This window comes from Typopeltis vanoorti, chromosome 11 (assembly GCF_054136105.1).
Source record: "Typopeltis vanoorti isolate ZY-2024b chromosome 11, IOZ_Tvanoo_1.0, whole genome shotgun sequence".
NCBI classification, from domain to species: Eukaryota; Metazoa; Arthropoda; class Arachnida; order Uropygi; family Thelyphonidae; genus Typopeltis; species Typopeltis vanoorti.
Genome location: NC_143559.1, coordinates 139,597,581 through 139,621,634, shown reverse-complemented (window position 1 = coordinate 139,621,634; position 24,054 = coordinate 139,597,581). Strand labels below are relative to the sequence as shown.

Genomic DNA, 24,054 nt, shown 5'->3' with positions numbered 1-24,054 from the left:
TTCCTATGATATCCGATATTAAGATTCTTTTGCATTATCAGCTATAAATTAACCAATAAAAAAAACAGTAATAATAAAAAAAACAACGAAATTTTTTTTTATTATTATTAAACTCATTGGAAAATGTTAAGAGTGAAAACTAAATCTTGTGAACTATTTGTGGGTAATTATATGTTTGAAATTATTCTCTGTGAATATACTTGTAAATAATATTTCAGCAAAATAAAATATACATTCGCAAACTTAAATGAACAAAATTTTCTGTCGTTGGTGTGTTTTCCATATTTAAGTAACATCACAGTGAAATGTTTTTTACTCAGTTATAGAAGTTGATATTTAAATCCATAATTTGTCTACCTTAATGCACTTCTGTTTAATTATGGTAAAAAAGTTAACATTTAATTAGGAAAAAGTAATCAACTTTTAAGATCTATAAAATGACATCTATCAAAGACTGTTTGTGTATATTTTGAGCAAAGGAATCTTTAACAGAGATCAAAATATTGGTTGAGTTACGTATATATAAAGATTATTGGAAACAAAGATTTCTGCTCAATTATGGATGCAAAAAATAATTAAGATTTTTACTCACTTATGGTTAGAAGTTGATATATAAATCCATAATTTTATCCCTTAATAATACAATTCTGTCACTAAGAACCAAACAGGAGAATGTATGCAAAAATGAAAAAACCATATTCCGGTAATTAACTATTTTAGAAAAATGTCTACTGCTACCTATTGACAACAAAACGCGAAAAAAATGTGTGTGTGTGTGTGTGTGTGTGTGTGTGTGTGTGTGTGTGTGTGTGTGTGTGTGTGTGTGTGTGTGTGTGTGTGTGTGTGTGTGTGTGTGTGTGTGTGTGTGTGTGAGGGGGGGGTACACCACTGGTATGCAGTAGTTAATTATTTAATAGAATGTCTATTGACAAGATAACGTAACAAAAGAAAAGAAAAATGAGTGTATGTGGGTGAGGGGGGATGGACACCGCTGATATCCAGTAGTTAATTATTTTAGAAAATGTCTAACTGGTACCTTGGTCGATTGGTAGAGCCTCTGCTTCTAATTGCTCACAAAAAATTAAGCAATTTTGAGCACGGTTAGTAGTTGGAAGGGGTTAAATCGTACAATGCTGTTGCCACGCTCTCCCTCGGTGAGTCTTTGGACTCCCTGGAGGTGTCAAATAATAAAAACGTGAATGTAAAGAGAAATAAAAAACAATGCTAGTGCCATCTCTTGATGCTAAACTAAAAATACCAATAATCAATAATAGGAACGAAATAACATACACTTATATTGGAAAATCGTGCTGCCACCGATAGACAAATATTCTTCCATAGTTTCACAATCGAGCCAAAGACCCCAACGCTTGACCAAATATCGTCAGAGAATTCCAATCTCTAATCATTACCCATAATGCCACACTCAAACCAAAGGCTCACCTCACCTCACTGACAAATTACACTGACAACACCCCACGCTCTGCCATTACCCAGAATTCCATGCTTGAACTAAAGCAAACAATGTGACATGCAAATAAACAAAAATCAATAACGTCACATATCCTTATCTTATCTCTAACCATCACTCACAATTGCATTCCGCGAACAATTCCATACTCAAACCAAAAGACACAACGTGATGTCACAGAGAGATGTGTCCCCCATGGAAATTCCAAGGATTCCATACTCATGATCTCACTTATCTAATCATCCAATGACGTCAATGATCTAATCAGACAATGATGCCACTTCTTCTTATCTTATCTACATCCTCTGTCCAAAACGAAACCGAACTTTCGAAAATAGACAAAAGTAGTGGCGCCACCTGTTGTATCTTTTTGTTGTCGAAAGCAGCAACCTTCATTTATTAGTGTTGTGTCAACTGTTTATGACATTTGTTTATTAATATTAATTAGAAGCCGAGTTATAATGCCAAGAGTCACAGTGTGTTTTGACGAACGGTTGGAAAATGAATTTCAAACGGAGAGCTGCGATTGACTTTTGTGTTAAACTTGGTAAACGTTTTGCCAAAACGTGACCTCATTAAAACCAAGCGGTTTTAGTGAGGTCACTGCTAGGACCTCATTAAAACCGCTGGTAAGGATCAAACTTCCTTGAAACGATCGTTATGACAAAACTTGTTTTGTTTTTTTTAAAGACAATGCTGATTTGTTTCTACGATTCCAAAGGCATTATCCACAAAGAATCCGTCCCACCTGGCCAAACTGTCAATGGTGAGTTTTATCTCGAAGTTTTGAAGTGATTGATAGCGAGACTTCGTCGCGTACGGCATGAATATCGTAATGTTGGTCACTTTTGCACGATAATGCACCATCTCATCGTTCGAACATTGTGAGACAGGTTTTGAGCAAAAACCAAGTTTGTGTGTTGGATCACTCACCGTATTCACCTGATTTAGCACCCCGTGACTTCTTTCTCTTCCCCCATTCATTTTCCGATGAAAGGAAAGCGATACGACACCACTGAAACGTTCAAGCGGCAGTAACCAAGACCCTCAACAGTATCCCGAAAACCGATATAAAAAACTCATTTAACGATTTAATTGGCGTTGCCAAACGCTGTATCGAAGCTGAGGGAGAGTATATTGATTGAAATAAATTATTTGAATAATTATAATTGGCCTGTGTTTTATTTTCTATCAAACATTCGGTTTCTTTTTGAACAGAGGGTGTACATCTTGATCTTGTTCCAAGTGCCATCCATACTACTACTCACCTGCTCTTTGCAAAACCCTACGAATATAAAGTGACACTGCCTGCAAATCTGCTATGCTGATATAAAAGCGAAAACAATGTTTTTAATGTTTCATTCTACTTTTAAATTAATGCTGGTGACGTGTAAAATCTGTCAACATCTCATTTTACCCCACTCAGGAGATCCTACAAAATTATGTCTTGATAAGTGGGTCTGCCAGATACTGTGAAAAGGGCAAAAAAAAGAGTTTTCTCTCATTCTCAAAAGGCTGAAGGGATGAAAATAACAGAGAAAATAACAAGACCAATTTTACTTTATAGCTACATATTAAAGTATTTCTCATAAGCATTTGAAATTTTTATTTAGTCACCCTCCTAGAGCTCGATTTTGGCTTCAACTTCATTCTTTCTTAATTGTCTGCGATTTTTTTTCCTTGGAAGAAACGCTTCAAGGAAGGCCATTCGGGCGAACACATTCTTTGGAGTGTTTGAATGAAATAGCCAAGAAATCAGGATTTGCAGACTCGAAAAAAATCTGTAGATTTTGTACGAGAAAATTGTAGATTCAAAGAAATTTTTTTGTTTGAAAATGCGAACTCGGAAGTTGCACAACGAAAGAGCGTTGTGCAACTTCCGAATCCCATGAACGATTTCATTCGAAATGACCCATTTTTAGCAGATGCAACGCACGTGATACGACGATGTGCTTAAAAAATGGCTTCGCTGAAATTGGCTGAATGAATCCAAATCCCAAACTGAATTCTTCATATGAAGATAACCTTTCATTGCGTTTTCCTCAAAACCCTCATTGCCGACAACTTCAGTTTGACAAGTTTCACTAGTCTCGTCCCTAATTTATGGCCAACAACCTCGTTTCCTCTTTCTTTGAATGCTAAATCGAATGTTAATACTTTTTAAAATTATAAATTCTAAACATAAAAGCAACACCTCATTTTTATTTATCTACTTCGATTAAATATGGAAATAGACAACAGAATCAACAAAGCTGGTATGGTGGGAAGTCAACTGAATAAATTCATATGGAATAAGAGAGAAATTAGTCGGAACACTAAATTAGCTGTATACAAGACAGTGTTCAAACCAGTTTTAACTTATGGATCTGAGAGCTGGGTCAGAAGTAAAACACTTGACCAAAGACTAGAGACCGCAGATATGAGAGCATTGTTCTGAGAAAGATTAGGTAAGACACTGAATAGATGACATCCACGGCAGAATCATATCAAAAATGGGGATATTAGAAAGGAACTTGACATTGTTAGCATTCACGAATGTGTCAGCAGCGCTAATCTCATGTGGTATGGTCACTTAAACAGAATGGGAGAGGAAAGATTAGCGAAACAAGTGTTCTTTGCCAGGAAAAAGACTCAGAGGAAGACACCAACATATAAGTGGATTGATACAGTAAAACGTGCCTTACAAGACAGAAATATAAGATCTGATAATGCTGGAATCTTGACAGGTAACAGATTGATTTGGAAGAAAATTGTCAGAAGGAAGACAAGAATGGTGTAACATTTTCATGTAGTACCGTCCTCCTTGAGGGTACATGTCAGGAAATTGTTGATGACGGTTGTTTACTGGATGCATTTTTAAAAGCATTCCACTTTGAAATATTTCTATCAGGATGCAGCGGTGCTTCGTTTTGTACGTCTCCAAATTGCTTCTCGTTGATTGATGTAATTCCTTTATTGAAATTCACATAAAACAAACTTCCGCTTATACGACGGAGCGTTTTATTTTTCTGCATTAAATCAGAACAATTCTTATGAAATTAGCAAGATTAACTGTCCTGTGGGGTTTGCAAATTTCTTCTTAGAGTTAAAAATAAATATTGATATTTACATAAATATTTATGCACATTTAATATACTATGTGCTTATCGTTCATGTGATGATATTGCGATGGACACACACACACACACACACACACACACACACACACACACACACACACACACACACACACACACACACACACACACACATAAAAACCTTTTCGAAGGGTGTTTCATGAATTGTGGAACGGATTCACAAGAGGGGCTTTTCCTTTTGTATAACCGAAAACAGAATAAGTAAGGAAAATGACTTTCGGCAATTCTAAAAAAAATGATTTAGCAATACAGTTTTTACAGTTAAAGCTTTCATTATCCCAACAAGAGAACGATTAACCGTTACTAGCACGATGTGCAATTTTATTATGGCCATTACAATCATCCACTTGATGTAATACATTTTAATAATAAGGGCAAAATAGGTTAAATTTCAACACATCAGGGAGAAATTCGACATACGGAAATGCAATAAAAACAGTACACTCATAGAAAAAGAAAGCTTTCATATCTCAATCAACAGTGTCGTCGATGCCTTTTGTTTGGAAATACTACGGTTCGAATCCGGGAACTAGGATGTGACGAACACATAATTAACTGGCATAATACACTGGCCCCCAACAGATTAGTTGCTTTGGTCAACTCCAAGTTAGCCAATAAAAGAAGAAGAATAAAATGGTATTATTGTCACTTCAAATCGATCTTTGCATGACTCCAGGTGAGCTCCAGGGTTACCAGATTCTTATTGGCTGTTTAATGTAGTCGGGCTGGAAATTGTTCCCAGTTTCATTTGCGAATGTCGAAATTTCGGTCATTGTCGCTGGAACCGTGAAGATGGCTGCAACGAATTTTGATGGTTCAGGGTGCTATCCAATGAGGAGTGGTGGTACTTTTCCAAAAATCGACAATTGTGTCAAAAGTTATAGCGCTTGTATTGCACTGCACTTCCACCCATTCTTAGATTACGTAGAATAAACGTACAGATTTGTCGCTAATTTTTAGACTATAGTTGGCCCGAACTAAGATCGAAAGTGAAGCAAATTTAAATGGAGATCCCACACAACCACTTGATTAAATTCCAGTGCGGAATTATAAACGTCAGTTGGAGTCGCCAATAGAGAATCCAATTGAAACGTAAATTGAAAAGCTCTTCGAAGTGGTTTTCCTTCATGCGGCCACGCAAATGGCCAGACACAACCCGAAAATGCACTCGCTTCTCAGTAATCCGAAAAAGCAACCAGCATCATTGAAGAGATGTTTTCACTGAACTTCGGTGTGTCACATGTACAAACACGTTGCGCGCGCGCGCGCGCGTGTGTGTGTGTGTGTGTGTGTGTGTGTGTGTGTGTGTGTGTGTGTGTGTGCGTGCGTGCGTGTGTGAGCGTGCGCAAGGCGATATAACGGCACAGTAACACCACGAGGGTGGAAATATGCAGTCATATTCTGGTGCATCAATTACATCCATGCCGTGAATTATTGGACTAATTAGGCACAATAAACGTGACTCGATCAACTTTCAGACTTGATCGAGTCACGAGATTTCAGAGAGCTTGCACAACAAGAATAAGTTTTGTGATTGTATGATGTTGCTAGCAGAACACTTGGAAATTCTGTTGGTCAACCGGAGGCCCAAAGTGGCTTGAAAAACTTCCACCTTTGGTGTCCACTCGAAATCCCTAACCCTCAGCCGATCCACAGCAGTGATGTGTTCAAGAAGCCTTTGTAGGTCGTAAATGACATCAAAAACTGTGCTTTCGGTGTATTGTGTTGAAGTGGCGCAATGATTGCACCAGAAGCAAGTCCATAATTGCAGATAGCTTGAAAGTAAAACTCACCTTTCCCTGGAGGAGTCTGCATGCTGTCGTAAGAGGTGATATTGATGATGTCTTCCAGTTTTACCGCCGAGTTTGCCTTCAAAAAGTCTCTGAAAAATAAAACAAAAAAAAAGTAGTGAGTGGAACGTCTAATAAGCTTTCCAATCTTGATTTTAACATTTACACACACAAATGCGGGTCTGGTTGGCAGAGTAGTTCGCGTACCTGCTCTCCAATCAATAGGCTGCGGTGTCGAAACCCGCCGTAGGTAAAAATGTTCGTGATTGCCTTTAGGTGGGAGATGACTCTTCACTCCGAGTGAGACCACTTCTCTCCTTATTAGAGGCCTAAAAGTTCGCTTGGCGACGCAGTGTCTAATGGTCGTGTGAAATAGTGTTCCGTAATAAACAACGCTTTAATTAGTATCTGATTTAAAAAATGAATTACGGTAATTCCTGAAGTATAGCCTGTAACGCGCTTTGCATGCTTGGCTCTATGAATGTTAACCTCTGCAAGCAGTGTGAAAAAAGTTGCCTATTCATCATGCTCTTCCTCAACGGCAGCCATTGAGCTAGTATACAAGGCGAGTACCTGGAACAAAGAACAGGATTAACTTTAGCAATACACTCTATCTAACGTAATGGCAGTCCGCTGCAAAATTTGTGAAGAGACATTCACGTTACAACTATTATGAAATGTGCAGATAAATGCAAGAGTAGTTATCATTTTTATTGGGCTGGTCTCAGCGAAAGCCAATTTGTAAAGTTCTCTAAGGACAGGAAACAAAACTGGAAATGCGCTTCGTGCAAATTCGGCAAACAACAAAGACTGCTCAGTGTTCCAACTCTTTGTTCCACGAGGGACGCCATTCCAGTGCTGACCAATTCCCGTCAGCAACTTCACCCAGGGATGATGACTCTTGTATTCCAGAGATTATTAGTAACATGGACAATATATGTATTACAAATTTAATAGGGATAATGAAAGAATTAAAAAAAGACATCAACGAATTAAGAAGGTCTACAAAATATACTTCGAACAAAATGGATGACTTTCTGACTATCATTGCTGGCCTGACACAAAGTGAAGGAACTTAAAACAAAAAACGTTGAACTAGAAAACGCAAATATGAAGCTGCATAGAGAGTTTAAAAAAATTCATGAAACAGTGGATAACCTTAATCAATTGTTGGTGTTCCTCATTTCGAGTGGCTGTTCAGCCACGCGAAAATGTGCATGAAATAGCAAGGATTTGGTTTAGTTTATAGTTTATTTGACGCAAAACCAAGAAAAGTCATACTGTGCTATACTAAAGGTTACGGCTATACATAAGCAGTTAAAGAAAATTGTAAACAATATGCCTGTACAGCCACTCGAAATGAGGAACAAAGCAGCATCTACAGATAAACAGAATTGCTGCAGAGGGCACAGCAACACACAAGATCAGAGGTTATTACAGTTATTATAGTAATACTGAAATAGTTAACGGTACAAGTTAATAAACAAAATTCATGTACAAAACACCAAGCCTGGGAATGCAGGATCTGCATATAGATAAAATTATAACAGATGCTTTTACAGCAGTACAAAAATAGGCAAAAAAGGAATTATTATACAACATGCATGCATAAAAATTAAATTTGGCAATGCGGTATCTACATATAAACAAAATTACAAGAATGTTACACAGATATACTAAGTATCCTACAGCAATACATAATTAATCAAAATATAAACTGTTAAATAATATGTATGCACAAAGGTTAAGTTAAGCAATGCAGTATCTACATATAAACAAAATCACTGCAGAGCTTATAGCAGCACGTAAATAGACAACTGTAGAAGCTAATTAACAAATGCATGTACAAAACCGAGCCAAGAATGCAGTATCTATATGGATAATAGTTCAACAAATGTTATTACAGTAATACATAAAGAATCAAAGAAGAATTATTATACAATATTTATGCATACCTGATATGCATTTATCCTCACCTGATGTGAGAATTGAAATTAAAAATTACAGCAGTGAATCGTTCCAGACAGAACGGGGGGTAAGACAGGGATGCATCTTGTCCCCCTCTTCCTTTTAATTGTTTTCTGGAATATGTCATAGATGAAGCTCTTCATGAATATGACACTGGAATAGTAGTTGGTGGACTAAGAATAAATAACTTACGTTTTGCAGACGATATCAATCTTCTGGCAGAGTGTGAAGAAGAATTAAAAGAGATAACCAGCCGTGTTTTCGGAACATTAAAAAAATATGGATTATACATAAATCTACAAAAAACAAAAACAATGATAACCTCAAAATTAGGCATTGAATTCTTAAATATACAAATTGGCAATAAACAAATTGAGAATGTAAACAAAGTCACTTATCTAGGAAGCACGTTGAGTCAAGATGGTCGTTCAAAAACCGACATTAAATACCGAACTGCTAAGTCAAATGTGGCCCTACAAAAGTTAAAATCATTGTGGAGAGATAAAAGAATAGCAATCACAACCAGAGTTAGACTAATTGACACCTTGGTGAATTCTATCCTCTTGAATGGTTGTGAGGCCTGGACTTTATTGAGGGAAGATGAAAGGAGACTCCTGCCTTTTGAAATGAAAACTTACAGAAGACTTTTGAGAATCCCCTATACCGCTCACGAAACCAATGAAAATGTCGGAAAACTGATTGATTCAACAGACGGGAGAAGAAGGGAAAATATTCTGACAATCATCAGAAGAAGACAGATGAAATGGTTCGGATATGTGGAGAGGACTAATGGCATTCCAAAGCAAACACTAGAAGGAATCGTTAATGGACCAAGGATTAGGGGCCGACCTCGTTAAAATGGACTGATAACATTAAAAAATGGACAAATTCCTTCCTTCCTTTCTCAACTGACATCAAGAACAAGAGACCGAGATGATTGGAGGAGGATAACAAAGAATATCACCTACCAACCATGAATGACCCAACGGTCTATTTAGGTCTACGGGAGAGAAGAACATTTATAAAACAGAAAAATTATATAAACATAAAAATTAGGTTTAGCAATGTGGTATTTACCTATTAACAAACTTACAGCAATGTTACACACAAGATAAAAGGCTACAGCAATACATAATTAGTCAAAAAATAAACTTACACATAATATACAGTATATATATATGTGTGTGCAGTATCTACATATAAACAAAATTACAGTAAAATGTGTTTGTAGAAATTAATTCTTTGTAAAAAATTAAAAACATCGTGCAATCTGCCTGAGTGTATATGGCTTGGTTAGATAGGTAAAACTTTCATTCCTCTCTTGACAAATAGTGAGACGTGTATTGCATTTTTCACATGTGGGTGGGTCATCAGACCTCAGTAATAAAAGTCCGTAAGATGACTGGGACCTACGCGGAGTCAAGCAAGAACAACTTCCTCTCTTCTCTTTATGCGTTGATTAGAATGTCAATGCCTAATTTCAGGTTTAATGTCATCATTTGTTTGTCAATGTTTCCTGCCATGATGACCCCATTGAGCAATTAGCTTTGATCTTATAAACCGTCTGTAGTCTGTATATGGAGAAAGTATGAGCTGATTTAGCAGCTGCATCTTCAGCCTCATTTCCCTTAATTCCAAGGTATCTGGGAATCCAGCACAACTGAACATCAATATTAAGGATTTTCATTTTGTAAAACAAGTGTGGCACTCACAAAGTACTGGATGTGGATTATACAATCCAGTACTTTGTGAGAGGAGATAGCCTGTAAAGAGCTCGATGAGTCTCTTTAAATTATACACTTGTGGTAGCGGTTTTCTTTTACATGCACAAGTGAAAGCTGAATGGCATGTAACAATGTTGTATAATTGCTGCAATCAGGCGGGATCTGGTCGAAGATAATAATATCAGGAAACACAGCCGCACAGGAAACAGAGGTATCAGTTCTTGAACCATCAGTATTGATGGACAAGAAATCAGAGTGGGCTGTTCTGTGTGTATTCAAGAATTGCAGGTAGACAGATGATGGAGACTTCTGTAGCTGACAAAGTGAGAGGTTGCAGGGTGAAATGCAAACCTGCCACGGTGGGATGCGGTTATGTTTAGTGTAGGCAATGTTTTCAACATTCATACCAACAGCTTACACAGTCTCTTTAACATGCATACCAAAAGGACGTGCAGCAGTTTGAAGTGTGTGATATCGAACTTCCCAACGCAGAGAAAAGACACTTGTCCATGTAGGATGATCTGGGAGAGACTTTATCTTTGGTGCATAATTAAGCGACAACTGTTTCCGTTGAAGTGATAGATCCGGTTCATTTGCTTCAACATAAAGACTTTGAGTGGATGATGTGCAAAAGGCACCAGTGGGTATCCGTGTACCCTGGTGATGGATGGAATTCAACAATCGCGGGTTACTCTGTCTTGCAGGACCATAGACCTGATACCCATAATCCAGCTTTGAACGTATGTGCACGATAAGATGGAGCAATGAAGCTCAATCAGCATCCCACTGAGTAGAGGATAGAGCGCAAAGGAGGTTAAACGCTCTCTTGCACTTTTCTCTAAGTTGACGAATGTGTGCTAGAAATATAATTTTTTTTGTCAAAGATGAGTCCTAAGAACTTGGTTTCTGTAGCTACTGGAGTAAAAGTGCGTCCCATTCTTAATTCAGGATCTGGGTGACGAGTGCATTTCGAAAGAAGTGTACACAGACACTTTTTTCTGTTGAAAACCTAAGCCCATTACTAAGAGCCCACAGAGAAACATAATCAATTGCTTGCTGAAATTGTCTTTCAATTACCCTCATGTTACGTGGGTGACAGTAAATTGTGAAGTCATCAAGATATAGAGCATTGTCTACTGTGTGAGGAAGCTGATCAGTGATTGCGTTAATTTTAAAGCGAAACGTGTCACACTCAAGAGCCTTGGGGAACACCCTGTTCTTGATGATATGGTCGAGATAGCGTATTTCCCACTGTGACTTGGAAAGTTCGCCTGGAACGAAAGTTTTTAATAAATTCAGGGAGGTGTCCTTTGAGACCTAGGTTATAGAGGTCTTTTAATATGCCATATCTCCAGGCTCTGCCATAAGCTTTTTCCATGTCAATAAAAACTGAAACAAGGTGTTCTTGCTTCAGAAATGCATCTCTTATACAAGTTTCTGAACGAACCAAATGGTCTAAAGTTGAACGATATCTACGGAACCCACATTATGTACTGGATAGAAGGATTGTTGCTTTCCAAATACCAGAGAAGTCTGCCATTCTAGTATCTTACAAAGACAACTGGTCAGAGCAACGGGTCAATAATCATTTGCTTGTGCTGGATCTTTTCCTGGTTTGGGGATAGCAACGACAATTGAGATGCCAAGAATTTGTAAACTCTTCCTCTGCAAGTATTCTATTGTATAATAAGAAAAGGAGATCCATAGAAGATGATGGTAGATGTTTTATAATTTCGTAATGGATGTCATCAGGCCTTACTGCACTAGGGTGAGATAGTAGGAGAACTCTTTTTAGTTCCTCCTTAACAAATGGCTGATTGTAGGGTTCAAGAACATTGGTAGAAAAATTTAGCTTTCGTTTCTCTTGCTGTTCTTTCAGAATTAAAAATTCAAGAGATATGAAGCTGTTGCTGAAATTCTGGCAACATTTTCTCCCAGAGTGTCTGCGATGGTTTTGAAATCAGTAATAACACTTCCATTATGGTCTAAGGCAGACAAAGAGTGTGTTTCCGGATTTTATCCCATACAATTTTTTGAGTGGTCATTTGATTAACTGATGAAGTAAATCGGATCCATGATTGTTTTTGACTCTGACGTCTCATATAACGTGCTTTGGCTCGAGCACGCTTGAAACACGTTTGATGCGGTGAGATATCTACGAAATATGCCCCATGCTCTGTGTTGATCTTTTTTGGCTGTCTGACATTTTGGTTCCACCAAGCCTTTCGTTAGAATGGAAAAAACCGAGATGATGTTTTCGGGATGGAGGTTGTTGCTGCCTGGAAAATGCACTCTGTTATATACTCTACCGCTTCATTTAGGTGTTTGACTGACGGTATCAGCATTAAATTTTGCAAGATGAGAAAAAATATTCAGTCAGCCTGGTTCATGTTCCATATAGGTATCCGTGTGGGTGAACATGGTTCCTGTGAAGACATTGTGCAAAGAACAGGAAAGTGATCACTTCCATATACGTTTCTCTTCAACGTCCCACGTGAGCAGTGGAAGAATGGAAAGTGAGCAGATTGTAAGATCAGTTGCAGAATATGAACGGGTAGGCATATGGAAGGAACTATTGAGTTTATTATTTTAAAGGGGAGAGGTTATTATTATGAAGAATTCTTTTAATGATTCGACCTCGTCTATTAGTGATGGCACTACCCCATAGAGTATTGTGACCATTAAAGTCGCCCATCAAAAGTATGGGTTCAGGCAGTTGCAAGATAAGGTTATCAAGATCAATTTCATTTAACTCTGCATTTGGTGGTAAATAAATTGAACATACTGTAATAAGAAATCCCACAGAAAAGCGAATCGCTACTGTTTCCGAAGAAGTATTAAGTTGGACCTGATGGAAAGGAATGACTGCCCACTAGGATAGCTACTCCTCCATGAGCAGGACCACCTCCAGTTCTATCCTTACATACAACAGTGAAATTCCTAAAGGTACGATCCTCATTGGTCTTAGGTGCATTTCCTGTAGACAGAAACAGAAAAGTTTGTATTTCTGCAACAAAATCTTGATATCATCGATATTCTGACGAAATCCACAACAATTCCATCGTAAATATTTCCTATTGTTTTGGTTTTATAGACTTGTCTGATTTTCGGGAGGTTGACGGCTTACTTTTTCAGATTTATACTCATCAATTGTTTTGGGGAAGTATGGACGGTCAGTGTCCATCTCTTCCTCTGGTAGAGTACTCAATACATCTAATGTGTTAGACTCATTTGGTAAGTTTAATTTACTTTCAGTGGGTATCGAAGAATCCATTTTTTTTCTGTGGGAGTGTCTGGTGGTTTATCTTTGAGTGATATCTTTGCCATAATATAATAAAATTAGGACATCCTTGGAAGCTGAGAATGAAGGCCGCCAAGAAGAGTGTGAGGGCTAGATTTTTCTCTCAGATGGTGGTGCGTAACTGGAATGGATTGCCATTGGATGCTGTGCGTGCAAGCAGCGTGAATGAATTCAAGAAAAAGTATGATGGCTGGTGTGTGTGTGTAGTATGTGGCCTCCCTCGATGAGTCTCTGACTCCCTGGAGGTTTCTCTTAATAATAATAATAATAATAATAATAATAATTTTTTGGCGAGTGGGTTTTCATTGGGTGGGGCTATTTTTGGAGTTGTCTCTGGAGTAAGGCCTAGGTCATGTGATTGATGCGCTCAACAGAGAAGCTCTCGTGGTCATGAGATGCAGGTATGGCGAAATTACCAAATGGTGGAATAGACATACAAGTTTGAGTTGATGTTGGCACTTTCTTAATTGTTACCTTCTCAGCATAAGAGGATCTCAGAGCAGGTGTGATGGTGGCTAGCTTTCTTTTTGTATCCTGATATGTTATATTTTGCTCTGTTTTCATTTTTTGTATTTCTTTTTCATCTTTCTACTTCTGGCATGCACGTGAGCAAGCTGGATGATCTCCCTGACAATTGACACATTTAGCTTTTTTCTTTTTTTTTCTTTTTTTGTTTTTGCACAGCAAGATTTGTTATCATGCTCTTTACTACCACATCGGGCACAGGTAGTAAAACCACGACAGGCAGTTTGGGCATGTCCATATCTCTGACATTTAAAGCATGTTAGCGGGTTAGGAGTGAAACCAGGCGACCATCCCTACGTATCAGGATGCGTCTCGCTCGTCACTCCTTGATCTGTAAGCTCTGAACATCCTCATCAGGAACATCAAGGAGATTCCATTCTGATATCACTCCTCTACAGGAATTGAGTGTTTTATGAGGTGTTACTGTGATTTTTATTTTACCCATTGTCATTGGTGTCAGTAGTTTCTCGGAATGTTGCTGACACAATACTTCCACGAGGATATCACCAGAACGCAATTTCTTAACAGCTTTGGGAGGTCCTCCCAGTCTTTCTAAACCCTTTTGAATAAAGAAGGGTGATATTTTCCAAATTGGTTTTTCACTTGTAGCATGAATAATTAAAAATGTTGGTACATTTATACCAGTATCATATATGTTTTGTTTCTCACTTCTGTTTATGTGCTGTATCTATACTTGGTTGGGCTTTATTAGGGCCCCTGAAACATTTGAGGATGAAGGATTCATGCTCAAGAAGTTTTTGGTTCGGTGCCTGACTCCCCCACCCACTATGGAGTTACACATGGACGCCCACTGCCTGGCAAGCAATGACTGCGCTCAGGAGTGGAACGCCAGGGCTACCGCGGACGCTGTACCGGCACTACAGCAAGCCTAGAATCCCTATCCCGGACCAAAGGGTGAGAGACTTACTGCAACGCCGTTGACCCTTGCAGACAAGTCCACTAGCCGATTGATCCTGGCTGGGCCATCCAGGACAGCTCATCTTGCCGAAGCAGGGACCAAAATAGCGCAAGCCTACCAGTATCCCCCTTTCCGGATGTCCACAGGTCGCATCGCACTGCAAACATGATGGCAGAACGTTGGATCTCAGTGATGGTGGTCTGGAAAAAAGGATAGTGAAAAAGACTCAGAAGTAGAGCGAAGAATACAGGAAGAAAAGCAAAGAAAAAAGGAAGAATGAAAAGGACCAGCACCATCACTGGTAGGTGCCCTCCACCACGAACAGGTGCCCCACATATAGGGGAAATAGCAAAGAAAATTGTATATAAAATCAAGATTAACTATATGAAGATGATATTGAGGCTATACAACGTGTTCCTAGTGGGCAGGAAAAGAGAGAAATGCCTATCATTTAAAAGTAAAGCAATCAGAGACAAATCGCTGGACGGACACAAAAATATCAAATATAGACCAAGCACAACCGATATATGTGTGACAATTTTAGGGATAGCAAAATATATCTAATCGAGCACTTGACTGGAAACCTGAAACATCTACTGTTTATTGCCAAGAAATGTAAAGAAGTCAACTACAAATATCTCGAGGTCAAACACGGCAAACTCTTCATGACAATAGACGATACATCAAAAATAATGACGGATCATATGCGAAGAACACTTGGGTAAAGTCCGAAACATACGCTCTGTATGTTGATTTGTGTAATTGTTATACAGTTTGTAATCCGGATTAGCCTAAGCTCTTCAGTTGTACATAAAATTTTTTAATGTATAATTGTGGGAAGAAAAAATAAAAAGGCAATGTGATGCAACGAATTTTATTTGTATTTGTAATTATATTTGAAAATAAATTTCTAATTTGATAAAAAAAAATACAAAGGTAATACAGGTCGCAGCATTGGCTGGATGAATAGTGAAGACGGGTAGTGGGTAACAGGGATGAAATTGATACTCGGGAGCTCGAAGCACTCATTTCTCTAGGTTCATCTCAGAATAAAGTAATTAAAATCTTAACTAGAAACAAATATAAGGATACTGCAATGTGTAATAAATACACCACATACTATCCCTTAGATATTTATACGCCCATAAATATCTAGGTCATGTGATTGATGCGCTCAACAGAGAAGCTCTCGTGTCATAAAAAATAACAACGAAGACGTAAATATCAAACAAGATACTTTCCTTAGTATCTAAATACAAAATATTATACTTATTTAGCGCCAAAAAGTATTCAACACACTTCCTTTAACAATAAGAAATGAAACTAACCCAAACCAATAAAGAGTATTTATTTTCCCACAGAAATGAAGAAGCTCTGTTCAAAATAATTGTATAAATTGTTGGTTTTTAGCATATCTATTTAACTAGTTTGTTTTAAAATTTAATTTATTAAGTTTAATTAAATTTAATTAACTCAAAATGTAATGAATGTTATGCAACTTGTTTTGTACATATTAGCACGTCTCCTGTGATTTTATTATGTCATTATATTATAATAATATGTATATTATATGAATGTACATATGTCTATAGAATGAAAATGCATTACATTAATTTTTGTAACTTTATGCATATCGCAACCTGGATAGTGATTTGTATAACCTAAGAGCTGCTGCTGCTCTTAGGTTATACAAATGATTATTTAGAATGTTTTACTAGAATATGAAGCTTACAATAAAAAAAAATATCAATCTATCAAAAAAATAATAATAATAAATAATGGCTTGAAAAATTCCATGTTTGATCATTAGAGCAGTGTTTCCGAACGATGTAAAAAATAAATAAAAAAATATACAAATATATAAAACAGAAAAAAATCCTTATCCCCCCAAGTTACAAAATGTGCTATAGTTTTAAATAACCTTTCTCGAATGGGAGCAACATAAAAAAACTACAAATATTCGTATAAAAATATTACGAACAAGCCACGAATACTAAAGCAGCAGCGTTTTGAGGTTTTGTGACATTTTGGCGATTTCTGAATGTTTTTGTTTCAAGTCACACGACTTGGCAAGGGATTTCGGAACAAGCCGCTGCTGCCAAGTCGGATAATGAATTCTGCATAAAGCGACGAAACCGGTGGGACCCTTTCTGACGTCTGGCGAGGAAACCCATTTCACGTTAGTCTTCTTTTTTTTAACTGAAACTTCTTATTTTAGGAGAAGAATTGCGAGGGGTGGGGGGGGGGGGGGACGTATCATATGCTTGTGACAAAATCTGTAGAATGAATCGACGAATGTTTCTGTGAAGAACTAAACGAAGGTGGAGAAACATTGGGTTCGATAATCGGAGATTCAGACATCACCTGAGCCCCTTTTCAGGTCACTTCAGAACTGCTTCTCTCGAGGCTAATCCGGTCTAAAAATTTGTTCACAGCAGGATTCGTGCCTTTGATAGAAAACAGCACGAGGACGTATTTACTCGGCCCTTAACCGATGTAGAAAGACCTTTTGCGCAGGGCGTCGGTGTCTTACAATATTGCGCTGTGAGCTCTTCATTTCTCCAAGAGTCCTTTGAGAAACAAGCCGAAGTGAGAGGTCGGAAACTCCTCAACGTGATTTGTGGAAGAGCTCCATTGCGTCAACTAACTCAAGATGTTAAAGTGGCTTGAGGAGCAGAATTTTCTCGGTACTCTTTATAATTCTGACTGTCGTTTCTAAGAAGCCAAAGTGTGTTAGAAAATTCTCGCCACGCACAGCAACCCATCAGGAATCGCGTGAGTGGAAATCGCAGTCGAGCAGCTTTCAGTTCAGTGGCGCTATTTACAGCAACCATCCGGCACTGCGATTCTATGGAAATGCCCTTTCGTAATCGGATAACCTTTCCATGAATATTTGAAAAGGATATTTGTTTGTGGATTGCGTACTGTCGATGCACGTCACAGATAACCTGTTTTTTTTCTTTTCTTTTCCTTTTTTTTTCTTTTTTCCTTCGATCGGCTTTTTAATGCATCCTGAATCTACTGATCACATGATCACATTGGTATTAATTTCTGTCGATTCTTTGCTGCAAGAAACAAACCGAAAGTCGCCTTTAAATGTTTCTTGTTAAGTCGGCGTCGGTCAGTGGGTTTCCTCCTCCTACGAGCGTTGATCGCAATCATTTCGATGCATCCTGAATTTATTGACAAAGGCATCGCCGCTGTTGCTTATTTTCGTTCGCTTTTAGCGATTCATGTAAAGAGTACAGACTTGAACGAGAGAGATGTGCTTTTAATCCTTTCGTTTAGTGTTACACGGTGATCAGCATTCGTTTCAGACAAATTATGGAGACTACAACCGTGTTAGAAATAATAATTTTAATTTCCCGACGTTTCGACCTTCATATTAAGGTTGTCATATGGAGTATACATACATACATATATTATAGAGACAAGGTACATATATTATAGAGACATTTCACATAATAAGCCGAAGAAACAATGATTTGATGAATGGTTATTCTACTGGCCTGACCTTTAGTAAAAATAAATTAAATTACAAATAAATGAATTACATCAAAGCTATATTTTATTTAAGACAACATCAGAGAAACATTCTTTCATATAGATAGTTTTGTTACAGTGAAAATAATGTCCTAATGTAACATGACAATTGTTATATTAGTTTTAGGATCCTGAATTACCTATGGTCCTATTTATAATTAATTCTTATGGAGAAAGGTTAAGTGGGTAGAATATGTGCCTTCCATATGCTTGGGATTTTAAGACCATCATTATTGTTAAGATTATGGTGATTGATAAGAATCTCACAGGCCTCCATAAATTTACGTTCGTACCATGTTTTGGTGTGATGTAAACAACTGGTGCTTTTCCAGTCAGTTGTATGAAAAGTGTTCGGGGCATGATCAGAAAGACCAGCTTGACTACAATTATTACATTTAATGTGTCGTTTATATTCCCTTCTTCTGATAGGAATTGTGAGTCCTGTTTCCCCTATATAGGGCAAATTACAGGTGCAATTAATGCCGTATACTCTAGGGTGGGCCAGCGGAGGGAGTGGATCCTTGGATGAGTTAAGTTCTTTAATTTTGCTGGAGGTTTAAAGGTGGCTTTAAGGTTGTATTTCTGTAGTATTCTGTTTATTTTGCCTGATATCCCTTTAATGTATGGAATGGTTACCGTTTTATTATAGTTTTGTTTATTTTTCGTTTTTAAGTAAGGTCTTGTACAGAATTTTGGTGATAGCATTTTGGCTGTAACAATTTTTTAAGAAGGTATTGTTGATAACTTTTAATTCATCTTTAAGTGCCTGTTCATCGCAGCAAATCTTAAAAGCCCTGCTTTTGGTGTATTAATGACCCCTAGTTTTTGTGTTGGTGGTAGTAGGAGTTTATGTGTATATGTTGGCCAGTATGTGTCGGTTTTCGATAAACAGTGAAGGAAAGATTGCCAGAAGGAAGACGTGTGATAAGTGTATCTAGAAATGAAAGTGTTCTGCTTTTCAATCTCAATTGTGAATTGTATGCATTTGTGTTGCTTGTTTAAATGGCTGAGGAAAGTGTCTAAAGTATCTAAAGTTTAAAGAACATAAACGACACGTTAAATATAATAACCATGGTCAAGCTGGTTTTTCTGATCATGCCCTGAACACTTTACATAGAATTGGCTGGAAAAACACCTGTTGTCTACATCACAACAAAACATGGTAAGAACGTAAATTTAAGGAGGCCTGTGAGATTCTTATCAATCACCCTAATCTTAACAATAATGTTAGTCTAAAAATAGCTCAAACAGGAAGGCACAGTCTATCCGCTTAACCTTTCTCCCTGAGAGTTAATTATAAATAGGACCATAGGTAATCCAGGATCCTAAAGGTAATATAACAATTGTCATGTTAAGTGAGGATATTATTTTCACTATAACAAAATTACCTATATGAAAGAATGTTTCTCTGATGTTGCTTAAATAGAATATAGCTTTGATGTAGTCAATTTATTTTATTTCATTTATTTATTGTAATTTTATTTTCACTAGAGGTCAGGCCAGTAGAATAACCGTTGATCAAATCATTGTCTCTTCAGCTTATTATGTGAAATGTAATTTGGTTGTCTCTGTATATATATATGTATACTCCAGATGATGACCTAAATATGAAGGTCGAAACGTCGGAAATTAAAATAATTATTTATAACACGGTTGTAGGGTCCATAATTTGTGTAAAATGAAAGCTGAGATTTTACGGTTTTTTTATATAAATTTAAAGACAGCTTAAAGAAAGGTAAGACTATCCTCCCTTTCGTTTTTCTCCTTGAAATTTGTGTGTGTGTGTGTGTGTATGTGTGTGGAGTGCTGTAATTCAGAAGTCCCTGCACGTTTAGAAATCGCCATTTTCGGACGTCTTCTTCCTAATTTTTATAAAAACACTCGCACACCACAGCAATGCAGCGCCGACGTGCTTCGCTTATCTGCTGTCCCTATAAAAGCTTTTCGGAGGTACCGTTCATTGTACCTTAAACACACCTAGCTAACCCGTCCAGATACTCTGCATGTCGGCATGAGATTATCGTGCTTGTTTCTGTAAAGCAGAGGACTTCGGTGTAAATAAATTGGATCCTTCGTAATGTCCTGGTCGTTCCCAGTTATTGCCTACAGCAACGTTGAAAATGAGGATTCAGAAAATTTTGGTAAAACAGAGTCAGATTTGTTACTGTGCTAGGGACCGTCTTGAATGGATTGTCGACCTGCAAAATCCTACCGCTGTTGTAGAATTAGGCACTCGCAATGCGAGGGATGACGACGTAGAGCATGGAATAGAAGGCAAGTGTACGCACATTGCAGAAGTGGGGTTAGTCTAGCCAACAAAGTCCTCGTTGGGAACACACTGATAGTAGAAGAATTACCAAATTAGACAAATCAAGCAAACTGGATCTATCACAAAATTCCGAGGGAGGGGGTGGATTGCAAGCTGAATGTAACAAACTGGGATGAAATAAAAACAAATAATTAAATTAAACTGAAATAAGGAAACACGAAAATCAGGAAAAAAAGTAAAATAAAAAAAATTAAAAAAATTAAAATGAGCAAATCAGAAACCATCCCGAATCAAATAAGCAGAATTAAGCACGGAAAGAAACGGTTGGAGATACGGGAAAAGCGAGATGTCAGCATAGCATGACAAAAAGGGGAAGAAGAAGACGAAAATTATTTTTAAAAAATGAAAGGAACAATTAAAAAAAACCTCATCCGACTTATGACGTGAACCCAACGTAATAAAAACAAGCGTCAAATCTCCAATGAACGAGGAGACCTCAATCAATAATCAAAAGTGGATCGAAAAGCATTCGCGGGGAGCTCCCCTAAAGAAAAGAAAACAGCGGAGCAATCAATTACCGAGCCACTTAATCACCCCGAATGGGCAAATCCGAAAAATGGCTTTCAAGTGTGCATCGAGAGAACAAACGAAGTTCACGATTCGGTGACGGGTTGTTTTGAAAATGCGTCTCATTAAGTGCCCGCAGTTTAAAAATTAATAATAAAAAAAAACGAAAAGTTCATTCGCTTTCTTCTGCAAATAAAAAGGAAACAATCGCCTTTCCACAGCAAACAGACGACTCCAACTTAGGGAATCTCTTCTGTTCTTGGAGGTTGGCCAACACTGGCCAAGCAAAGGGACAGTTTTTGTCTCCGCATCGTCTCTCACGCATTCACTCCGTAACTTTTAAGCAGACTGTAGAAAGGAGGGATGGTTGTCGTACACCGGAGAGATGAAGGAATTTGTCTCACGTAGAGGTTCACAAACCCAAAGGTGCGACTCAAACTAGTGTGTAAAGATTATTCTTTAAACACACGTATCTTATTGAAAGCTTAACATCTCAGTGCTAAAAATACTTCTTTCAGTTTTCATCGATGCATTCAAGTTGTGTGACCTCTTTTTGTAGAAGCGCTGCTTTGTGCACCTCATATTACTCGTATTTTCGTCTACCCAATCTTGCAGCGTGCAATTCGTAGTCATCTCCGCTGCAAAAACGCACGGGACTGCAAAAGAAAACGACACAACTTAAATGCCCACAAAAATCGACTAACTAATATTGAGGTTTTCCAGCCTCTGAAGCACATACGTACTTCATACTGGCTCTACTTTTACAACTCAAAACAGATCTACGTACAACAAAATACCAACATGCTATCATACAAATAAACACTTGCTGTTATAAAATGAGGTAAGACACAAGAAGAAGAAACAGATTAGCGCTCCAGTACACAGCTGTGAAAATACAAACTTAATTTTCACAGCTGTTTTGCATGCCTAATATCAAATAGCTGCAAAAATAAACAACACTCTTGACTCCAAAATAAAAACGAGAAATAATCTTTTACGATTATTTATTCATTTTATTATACGCAGCCAATGCACCAAACAACAGCAACAAGACAAACTGTGAACACAGCAAGCAGAGGAAATGAAGAACAAGCAGTACAACAACGGAAACTCAGGTGAGCCCACTTTGAATGTGTTGCTAGAAAATAGATTACAAGACCTAAAAGACTGTTTAATCATTGTTTTGGAGAATAATTATGAAATATACCGCACAAATTACCGAAAAATTCAACCAATATGAGGAATTTATTAAATTTAATAACAGTTCTCCGAGAGAAATGTTGCAGACCGTTAGAGAAATCAAAAACAGCGTTAAAGAGCTAACAGAAAGATGGCCTAACTTAATTAAAGACACAACGGAACTGCGGCAAGAACTGATTTCTCTAAAACAACATTACAAACTCCTAAACCAACAGCAGCATCAAAATGATCGCCTCATAAATGGTCTCCCAGAAATTGCTTCTGAACCTTTAAAACACGCGCCAATTCCACTAAGCCAGAAAATTGGCGCTCCCAAAGAATCAAAAGATATCCAGTCGGTTCACCGATTACTTCAAAAAGGAAAAAAAGAGAAGGTTCCCCCCCCCCCCCCCCAATCTCGTGGTGATCCTCGCTAACAGCCCGACAAAAGTTAACCTCATAAAAGCTAGCAGGATAAATAAAAAATAATAAAAAAACAGTAGCCAAGGATCTGAATGGGACTCACGACAATACCCCAATCTCTCCGAGTACTTAATACTAGAAACAATTATTATAAAATTGTAATAATTGTAATAATTATTACACTATATTAGAAACTCTTCTACCATACAAGGAAAATAAAAACAGGAAAAAAATTACATTATCGGTTTATATGGATAAGAGACAGCAAAACATTCCTTAAAATGATACAAGATGTAAATCGAGTCCAAATAAAATCCGTAAGAGATCTCAGCAGGCTGCCACATTAAAATGAACACTGATCAGCCTTAAAGAAGGGAACAACATACCGATCCACATAAACGCAGACCAGCAAGCGGATCGAATTAACCTGAAATATGACAGCTGCCACATTCTAAACTCGATAACAGAATGAATACAAGTGACTGCCCCAAAAAGAGGACTGTCTATTCTTCCTACGAAGATCAGGAGCATTCAAAAATACTGGCTCATCCTGAAAGCTTATCAGAAGGATAAGACATAGACAACGTAGACATTTTAATACTAACAGAAGTATCCACAACAAATGAAGATGCAACTATTTACCAAATGCCAAACTTTCACCAATATGAACACACTGCATACGAAATAAAGGAGGCGGTGGAATAGTAATATTTAGCAAACATAAATTAGAATATGCTGAAAATATATGCATCGAAGTTAAATATATCAAACAAGATCCTTGATATTAAAAACAACCTACAGACCACCCAATTTAAGCACCACAAAACTTCTTGCTGAATTAAACAGATGGCTTTCAACCACGGAAGAAGGCACCTCAGAATACAGTGTCTGATAATATAGGTGACTTAAATATACACATTATGAACATAAATAGCAAAGCAGCACACTACCTGCTATCGGCATATAATATAATCCCATTCATACGGTCGTATACACGAGAAGAGATAGATACAATCACCTCATCCTGTATCGACCACATAAATATACGGGCTCCTCCAAATAGCTATACAGCCTGACGTCATAACGTGTAAACTGGGAGACTATTAAGGCACTGCACTACAGTTGCATGCTGAAATAGAAGCCTTAAAATTCACTAAGATTACAAAACACTATAATAACATCATAAAGGAAACTATAGTAAATGACGAAATCAGAAAAATAGACTGCATGCAGGTAGC

At 37.6% G+C, this 24,054-nt stretch overlaps 1 protein-coding gene across 1 annotated transcript in view; it reads right to left on the bottom strand.

Annotated features, from left to right (window-relative positions):
- The window catches only part of LOC150102116 (glycine receptor subunit alpha-2-like), a 74,077-nt gene that overhangs the window by 29,905 nt on the left and 20,118 nt on the right, over positions 1-24,054 (bottom strand). Inside the window, exon 2 of the mRNA XM_090400794.1 lies at positions 6,402-6,490. Within this exon, the coding sequence (XP_090256920.1) occupies positions 6,402-6,490 (89 nt within the window). The remainder of the gene's footprint in view (positions 1-6,401; positions 6,491-24,054) is intronic.